This window comes from Oryzias melastigma, linkage group LG22 (genome assembly GCF_002922805.2).
Source record: "Oryzias melastigma strain HK-1 linkage group LG22, ASM292280v2, whole genome shotgun sequence".
NCBI lineage: Eukaryota > Metazoa > Chordata > Actinopteri > Beloniformes > Adrianichthyidae > Oryzias > Oryzias melastigma.
The window spans coordinates 16,942,296-16,951,768 of NC_050533.1; the positions used below are offsets into that span (position 1 = coordinate 16,942,296).

General features: G+C 39.8%; 1 protein-coding gene across 3 annotated transcripts in view; it reads right to left on the minus strand.

Annotated features, from left to right (window-relative positions):
* Positions 1-3,470: 3,470 nt before the first annotated feature.
* tiam2a (TIAM Rac1 associated GEF 2a) overlaps positions 3,471-9,473 on the minus strand; it is a 65,180-nt gene continuing 59,177 nt past the window's right edge. For all 3 annotated transcript variants that reach the window (XM_024265861.2, XM_024265886.2, XM_024265853.2), the window contains exons 20-27: positions 8,647-8,826; positions 8,456-8,574; positions 7,955-8,063; positions 7,432-7,490; positions 7,245-7,347; positions 6,962-7,055; positions 5,256-5,410; positions 3,471-4,872 (exon numbers count right to left, since the gene is read on the minus strand). In XM_024265861.2, coding sequence (XP_024121629.1) covers positions 4,190-4,872; positions 5,256-5,410; positions 6,962-7,055; positions 7,245-7,347; positions 7,432-7,490; positions 7,955-8,063; positions 8,456-8,574; positions 8,647-8,826 — 1,502 coding nt within the window. In that variant the 3' untranslated portion in view covers positions 3,471-4,189. The remainder of the gene's footprint in view (positions 4,873-5,255; positions 5,411-6,961; positions 7,056-7,244; positions 7,348-7,431; positions 7,491-7,954; positions 8,064-8,455; positions 8,575-8,646; positions 8,827-9,473) is intronic.

Sequence of the window (9,473 nt, forward strand, 5' to 3'; positions counted from 1 at the left end):
TCCACGACTCCAAATTTCAGACTTCCTTTTATTTTGGTGGTCCAGTTCAGTTTGAATCCTTTATTTTACCCCCACAGATTGATCAGATACACACAAACACTTTAAAGTTCCACTCCAATCACCTTTTAATCTATTTTTTAATTTTTAAATGGCTGTTTTCTATAACATACTTGCTGCAGAGCAACAGCAGTTCATGAGAAAGTTGCTTCCAAATTGTGGGTGGAACTGATGTAAACCCCGCCCCCTGAGAGATCAAAGCAAGGAGCTTTGCTGTATTTTCTACATCAAATTGCATTTATTTTCCTGGATCCTTGGATAAAGTCTCACATGTCCCATTAATGGTTGAACAAAAGGTCAAGTCTCCAGTATCATTATTATTATTTTTTAGGAATTTCTTCTTCTCAAATCCTTATTTTTTTTATTTATTTTCAAGCATGTTCTTAGGATCTTCCTATGGTTTTTATTTCCATTTTGTTACATAAACCACAGTTGAAAATAATAGAAAACGACTAATTTATCACATGTTGTCATATTTTGATCTATTTATATGACAAATACATTTTGTGGATGTATAATATTGGGTAAATATTTGGAGCGAACGTGTTCTAGGGTTAATTTAATTCATCATTCCACATTCATCACTAGACAGCTCAGTGACTTCTGTTAATTCCCTTTATTTCTATACTATTTTTGTCTTAGCCTTTTTAATTTTTTTCTGTTAAAACAAATATCTGATTTTCATTGGCTGACTGTGAGTAAAGAATCATTGATTATTCTGTAAGTTTTCCGTTACGGTTTTATTTTCTTCTTGAATAAGATCTTAACACTCCCAGCTTCCATTCTTCGGTTCTCGTAGCGATCTGTTCTTCAGCCAAAGGCAGCGTTTGCTGCTCTTGGGCATAAAATTGTTAGAAAATTGTCATGGCGCCGTATAAAGAGTTCCTCTGACAGCTCATGTCTCGCAGCATTTAAAAGGCGTGTCAAAGTCGACATGCGGCCTCGGGCTGCTTTGACACAGCAGTGAGACAGTTCGCCGTGGTAAACCCACCTCCCACTCCCCAACTCCACTGCTGCTGCCTCCAAACTCCTTCCTCACTCCGTCAACAGACGCCTCGAATTTACAGTTTGTCTCAGCAAAATACTATGAAATGTAAGCAGCATTATTTTAGAAAGTTAAGCTTTCACAGTATCTATAATAGATGATTTTACACGTAAAATAATATATTCCCTTTAATTTCTTCATATTCTGTAAATTTTTCTATTGAAATTGGATTTTGGAAGCAAAATAAAGAAGTGAGCAAATATAAAATTAATCCAGCTTAATATATGGATTAAATTTAACTAAATTAAATTATTAGGTTGAAAAGGATGTTTACCTTCTCTAAATTAGTAGAAAGGTGTTTAGATAGGTAATTAAATAAAATATTTAATTAGAATAAGTATTTTTGTTCAATTGTGTTCGTTTTTCATAGGAAAACTTTAGATTTGTTGATACGTTTGTGTATAAATGCAGCTGATTTAACAGGTACTCGCTCAATGTAATGCTCTGAAGATATCAAAAGCAAAAATGATTAGTTTTTTTTCCGGAATCTTCCTCATGAATCGCGGCTTTCATCTCCTCATCCTTCATCATTACTGTCATGGAGTGTGTCGCTGCAGTCAGTGATTTGTCACAGACTGTAAAATGAAGTTGTAAAGGGGCTTGTGTACACAGATTTAAATGTTTGGCTGTCTGCCTCAGAGCTGTTTAGAATGTGGGGGGAAAACCTGGATGAAGGATAAACAGGGAATATGAGGCGAGACGAGCCTCTGGAGCAGAGGAGGGCTGTGCAAACTGACGGAATCCAAAAACACCGACATGTCAGCCGGAGAGGTTTCATTCTTTTTTTTTTATTTTAAAAGACTATTAAATGAAAGTTTTTTAAATGGAATTATAGTATCAGAGTTCATAATTGCACCTTACATCGGTTCTCAGTGACCTCCACAGTCACCAGATCCCAATAGATCACCTTTGGGATGTGGTGAACAGGAGATCGGCAAATCTGCAGCATCTGTGATGCTATCATGTCAATATGAACCAAACTGTCCGAGGATGTTTCCAGTACCTTGTTGAATCTATATCATCAAGGATTAAGACAGTTCTGAGGGTAAACGGGAGTCCTGGAACTAGCAGAGTAGTTATCATTTTATAACCATCTAAAAATGTAATGGTTTTTCAACTTCAAACGAGACATGTTTCTCCACCATCTTTAGTTTTAGTCAAAAATAACCAACTCCTGCACAAGCTCACTACTTGTTTTGAGTTTTTTCACCCCCGAGTCGCAGTTTTTACAAAACCTTCGACGTGGCCTCCTCCTGAGCGAGCTCTGAAGTTGAAGAACCTAATGTGACAGTTCCTTAAATGACCACTAGGGGGGTTTAGGAACTAATGCTTGCATAAAAGAAAAGACAAATTGACCATTTTTGTTTTCTTTTTTTTGAGCTTTGTATGAAAGATATATATTTTTTTTCTACTCATGAAAACAAAGAGAGGAAGTTAAGTTTTGATAAGAATTAATATATCTTTATCAGTAGAGGCGTGTTTCTTATTTACAAGTGATTGAATTGAAATTTTCCCAACTCAATCAACGACTTAATTTTTTATGATAAATTTAATTTATAAATGATATATAGAACAAAAATGGTAGATTCCATTAAAAAATATAAGTTCATTTAAAAAAAATGACTTAATTAAAGGAAAAAGTTAAAATTGTAAGTTTGGAATTTGACCATTTCCTATTATTTCCAAATAATTTTTTTTCTGTTTTGTGACAGAGAATGTCCAGCGTCTACAGATTCTAAAACATTAAGCGGATGTTTTATTGGTGGAGTTTATGGAACAATGAATACGCTTTTAGCTGTTATTGCTTAATAAATAATAAACTAATCATCCTTGTAGATGTCTGCTATGAAATCAAAGATTCCAGCTCATTAAATCCAATTATTACATTAGAGAATTTCTGCCAATTTCTGCATCAATTTTGTATTTTATTGAGGATTGTACCATTTGTTTTCACAGTAGGGTCCCTGACTGTTGCATGTATTCAATGCAGAATGGAAGGTGCAGATAAGTCATTGGGATGTAGTCCATAAGTAAAATGTTTATTTAAAAAAATCCATGAGAATAGAGCATTCACATTCATTGGTATTCTAGCATTAAAGGCTTTGAAAAGTTAAACTAAAATATTTAGTGGTTTGCCTTTACTTTTTTGATAGTACCTCAAAATGTACCTTCATCTATTGAAGATCTTTACAGAAAAAATATCAGCTCGTTTTATTGTAAATTCTTATTTCTTAACTGTACAGTATCAAGTATGCATACATTTAAAAAAAGGGAAAATATATTTTTTTATAAAAGATCCAACACTTGAGAAACAGCCAAAAAGCAAATCCAGCTTTGAGAAAAATCAAATAAACAGCCAACAAACAAATCAGATTTTTTTTTTTAATTTAGGAGAAATTCTTTAAGTTTAAGCCTTCATCTAAAAAGGTTCTCAGAAATAAATAAAAACAGTAGTATAGCATGATCTGTACATAGAAAAATAATTCAACTTTATAGGCAAACAGTGTACTTTAGTGCACCAGAACCAGCAAAAAGGCTTCCAGGGTGTGAGTCCGTCCGTCCCCCCTCCTCGTTTTTCTTGTTTCTATCAGCTGCGTTTTATTAAGTCGAACCAAACACTCGGCCATCTGAGCTCATGTGAAAGCCTGCTGTCTGTCTAACCCAGCCAAATGCGTCCTGTGCCTGCCAGAGAATCCTGATTCATCTCCTGTGGCTATATATGCTCTCTGGACTTGCATTGGGAAGTGACAGGCTTAGATATTCTCACCGTTTCTTCACAGAAAAAAGGTCAAAAGTCGGGTGAAGAAATGCCAATCAGGCTGAGCCGTGAAGGGAGGGAAGCTGGACTGTCACTCAGACGGCCAGCAGAGTCCAGAGAAATCCCCCTCACTGCTGCTGTGTGGAGCCCGCTCTGCCAGACAGGTGTTTCACAGCTCACCTCTGAGCTGGCAGGCGTCACACTTACTGAGCGTGGAGCTTCACAGCCGCTCTGCTGGACTCCACAACAATGCACGGGGCTCTATCAGGCTGCAGCAGAACCCCCTAACCCCTCACCGCATGGGTCGGGTAGAGAGTAGTTAAGTTCTACTAAGAAGAGGGGTTCTTTCTGGAGTCGGATGCACAGCTCTCTGCTGCGTCAAAGAAACAGTCTTCATTCACCACGGAGGTCAGGCTCTGCACGCTGAACTCCCTCTCCAGCAGCGAGTTCAGGTCCACTCCGGTTGGAGACGTGGGACTGGTCTGGCTGTCCAGTGACCGGTGCTGATCCTTCATGTGCAATAGCATGTGCGGGCTCCGCCGGGCGCCACTGCTTTTCCTCTTCACCGCGCTGAAGTGTCCGCGCACCAGCTTGGGCTGCACCTCCGGTGTGTCCCCGACTCTCTCGGGCTGCACGCGCGGCGCCGGCGCCCGTTTGGAGGAGGCGTTCTCCGACAGTTTGAGCTCCAGGAACTGGGCCTCGATGGCGCTGGTCGGGGAGCCGCTGTCGCCGCTGCTCCTCCTCGCTCCGCCCTCGATGAAGCCGTCATCGTCCTCGTCGCTTAAAATGTCGGACTCTTTGACGGAGGGGGAGCGGGCCTTCGAGGAGGACCTGCGGGTCTGCGGCCAGTGCTGGGAGTCGGAGGAGGTGCAGGCTGGAGGAGCGCCGGAGAAACTGTAGGTCCCGCTGCTTAAGCTTCCATCGTCCGAGTCTGGACCCGGCCTGAGGTTCCCTCCTTGGGAGGATGCTTCTTCAGTGCGCTGCTTACACATCCAGGAAGCTCTGGAGGAACCTGACAAGAGCAGACGTCACACTTTAGAGACCCACTCCAATGAAAATGGGCTTTTAGTGGCATTTTTATAAAGAAAATGAAGCTTAAAATTGCATTTCTGAGCATTTCTTCATTTTAATTGCTGTGAATTAGGAGCAGACGAAAAAATGTTGAAGGAAAAAGACCATATCTGCAATATAGGTTAGGGAAGAGGGGCGGGGTTGCTCTGTGACAACTCAGACACTGTGCAACAGTTTTTTGATTTACCATAGAGGAAGCATGACCATAATTAAAAGAAGTTTTGACCCACTATAATGTTTTGTGATGATCTCCAATAGTCCAGATCCATTTTTTCAGGTTCTTGCAGTGAGAAAATCCTAAAAAAATGGAAGTTTCTGTCTTACCCAGCTTGGCGGAGGAGGGCAGGGTGCTGCGCAGGGGGGTCAGACGCTCCTTACAGCTTCCCTCCGACGTCCCTTCACTCCTCAAGTTCCTCTTCACGTTCTCCCGGAGGATGGAGCGGATCACCTTCACAATCCCAACCTTACTCTCTGGACCACTGAGGGAGAGATGGCATGAAGACGATTTTACAATTCACTCTCAAGGAGCAGACAAAATGACGAGGATCTGTCCAAGCGCTCTGCTGAGAGCGGCGAAAAAAAAAAAAAAAAACTGATTTAATTTATTAGACGAGATCCCAATTTCACAGTGTGTAATGAGAATTAGCACTTTAGTCACGGAGGGTTTGAATGACTGAAGGCTAGCGCCACGCCAGACCTCACTGCTAGCCTAATGGAACAGATTTGGGGTTCATGAGAGCAGATTTAGGACAAATTGCTCACCTGTGTTTGAAAAAGGTAAACACAAACTAGAAAATAAGTCAAATTATTGGAACAGATTTTCTTGTGAAAGGAATGGAAACTTTTTGAGAAATATGTTGTCTAGGGAAAAAAGAGAACACTAATGCTGTGGTGGAAGTGTCATGATTTGGGATCAAATTAGTTTTAGGTTTAGCAACTTTAAAAGAAAAAAAAATCAGATAAACTTAAATAGAAAACCCACAAATCTATGTAATTACTTTTTATCATTTAGCATCTTATAACACTTGTTAGTTACATGTCATTGATATTAATTTTATATTTAAAAGATAAGATTAGATTATAAAACAACTAACACCAAAAGAAAATTCAAATTCAAGTGAAAAAAAAATGTATATATATTAATAAAAATAATCTAAATATTTTCCTCAAGTAGAAGAAAAATCCTGTTGGCTGGGAAAGGTAATATTTCCTGAAATGTCATTGCACCTTCAACCATTTTATCCACAATTCAGACATGCTTCAAAGCAGACGAATTTGGTTCCAGTATTTTTTAAATATTTTGGAAAATGTAAAAACCTTCAAATGGAACTAAGCAAATGTAAAGCTAAAAAAAGGTTTAAAATTATTATTTTGTTTGCCTTGTTTTCAAAGTAGAACAGGAACTAGATTTTCCCTCTAGTAGTTTTATAACAAAAATAACTATTCTGTTTGTAAAACTGACCTCCAAATGTGACTAAAAGATTGTGTTAAATGAAACGAGTCTGTTTAGAAGTGACTGGATCAGGACACTACAAGATAAATGTCTTAATTCCAACAACTTCATTAGAATTTCTTTTATTTTTGGAAGTGTGTGACGAAGATCCAAAGCAGAAACCTCTAGCTTTTGACACAGCGAAACCTAAATAAATATTTAAAAGATACATTTTTGAGATGGAAAAAAAAACATTCATAACTAAAGAAAATTTAGATTTTTTTTCACCCCACATTTCTTTTAACCAGCTGAAACTTTCTGGCTCCAAAATATAGAATTAAATGTAAAAACATATAAAAAAAAATCTAAAATATAAAAAATATTGTTTTATTTTAATACTTATTTCTTTATTCATTTTTTATTGACAAAAAATAAATATAACACATTCAGTTAAAATAAATTAATTGGTCAAATGAAAAAAAAAAAGCTAAAACTTTAATGAGAAGTGATTCACTTTCCACTGTTAAATGTTCCTGTCATGGAGATCAAGCTAAATTGTGCGTAACGAAGCGACCATTAACTGTGGGAGTGTTCTGACCTGCTGCAAAGCTGAAAGACGGTCTCCGGCCGACCCTCCACCTCAGACCGGGAGTGAATCAGCTCCCAGATGCAGCTGCTCTCTGCTCCGGTTCCTGGGAGAGCGAGGAAATAAAGTCGAGGCTTTTAATCGCACAGTCCAAACAGGCTTTATGGTTTCTGAACGAGATATGAAGCCGGGGACTTGAGCAGAAACGCCAGAAGGATGGCTTATGGGGGAAGCAGGCTGATTTAAAAAGGGGGGGTGGATATGAAGTGGATGTGCTTCCACGCCGTAGCCTCACCTGCAGTGTTTCCTAGTCGGACCTGCAGTGCAGAAAGCGGGATGAGCCAGCAGAACTTGAACGGGTCGGACTCGCCGTGACAAAGTGCTGAACGAGGGTTGGTCTGGTGATCAGAAACGTGGGAGTAGAGGAGATTAAAACCATGTTTCAGGCGTCTGCAGCGTGGGGAGAAATATGAGAGTCTCACCATCTTCTTCTTCAGCTTGTTGGTTTCCCTGTAGACCAATATCACCGCTTTCTTGAAAACTGGTGAGCAAGAAGAGGAAAAAAAACAAAACAAAACACATAAAGCGTCTTATTTTTTGACAGTGAACGCCTCCTGGGGAACGCTGAGTGAAGGAATGAATTCCACAGAAGCACTTTAGATGCCAGCTTGAAGCCTTTAAGCATATATCAACATTACAGCTATGTATGTTTAAATTCACAGGCTGGGTGCAATCCTGCACTCGTAGCAGATTAAAGAACCGCTCCGATGAAAATGATGTTTTTAACATGTTCTTCTGACATTTTGCTAGTGATTATTGCTCGCCATTTTTGTTGCACCGGTAATATTGGGGTTGTGAGGGGCTGTAAGCTAGCAGGAGAGAGTGTAAACAGATGGATGATGGGAAGTGACAGCTCAGAGGTGAATTTTTAATGTCGCTCTGCAGAGACTATGTCCTGAAAATGACGTTTTTGGATTTTTTGGCTTAAAATAGATCAAGACTCACCAAATACTGTGATTTCAGGGTCTTTTCTCATGCGGCCCAGAGAAGGGTGAGGGTTGAGCCAGACCACCGACGAGTGAACCAGAAACTCCCCCATGGAAATCTCTGTGACCTGAATGAAGACACAAATATTAGCTTTTTATGGGAAAAATATATATAGATTCTAGCAGATTTAAAGAGGAAAATCTTTCCTTGGTCTTTACATATTTTAAAAACAAGAAACATTTTTAAACATTACCCAGAATTCCCCCTTTTTTTGGCATAAATATTCAACATTTTTCTCTAATATATTCGTTCCCTGGGGGAAAAGCAATGGCGCTAAACAGCTCCTCTCGGATCTATTTACTGTGGGCTGAATTCAAGCGGAATAAAATAACTAATAAATATTTTTTTATTTATGAATCAGCCTGGAGCACGTCTGTCTGAGAGCTTTCCAGCTCAGTCCGGAATGAATGTCCAATTATCGCAGATGATGGTTTAGAAATTGAATTTTTCTAATCCCACCTCTTTATCGTGGCCGGTCTGCTCCGCCACTAGCTGATCAAACACGGAGCCGTAATCCTCGTAGATCTTCTGCATCTCATTGATGTGGCTCGCCACCTTCTCCATAGCTTTCAGAGCCTCTGCAGAAAAGAAAATGCTGGTTTTTAACTTTGTACTAGACATGTGAACATGTGATCTTGTACGCTGTGTACCGGTGAGGTGATGGTGCTCCTCGCTGTCTGCATCAGTGAGAGACACCAGCTCTCTCAGCAGGAGGGGGTACTTGAGCACCCTCTGCACGGGTTTGATCAGATACGACTCCAGGGTGGAGGAGTGCTGCTTGGTGTGGTTCCTCGCATCCAGGAACTCTTTGAAGGCCTGATCTGTCTTTGCTTTAAGAGAGAAAACACAGGCGCGGGAATGAGCGCGGATCAGAAGTCGAAGTTGTTTATCAGCGTTCTCCCGCTGCGCCTAAACAAAGCTTGGATCGGAGTCGAGGGTGCGGTAACGCCACCTCCAGCACAGGGAGCTGCAGGCAACTCCTCTGACGAAAAATGCTCCGTTTTTTTCCCTGATCGTTATCTTACTTTGAAAGGAACTCCCGAACACATTTTCTGTGAATTAGAGGTTCCGCAATCCTTACAGAGGGGGTCATTACAGCATTAATTATAACACTTCCAGCCGCAGACAGGCAGCAGCTTTAGCACCTCTTGGAGTAATTGGCAGCCAATTAACAAGCTGACAAATAAACAAAGTCAATGTAGAGAAAAAGAGGATAAATGTAATAAACTTTGAGGATCGGCTGGGCGGTTTTCTACCAATCCGATCCTCCACATATTGGCTGTGATCATATACTTACAACTACATCCAGCGGGGATCAAAAGTTTGGGCATCCCAGGTAAGTTATAATATTAATGTGCATAAAGAAGCCAAGGAAAGATTAAAAAATCCTCTAAAAGTATCAAATTACACAAATCATTCTTTTAACATGTCAAAAAAAAGATTTTTGTACACACCATAATTTTGTTTTCTGTTATTT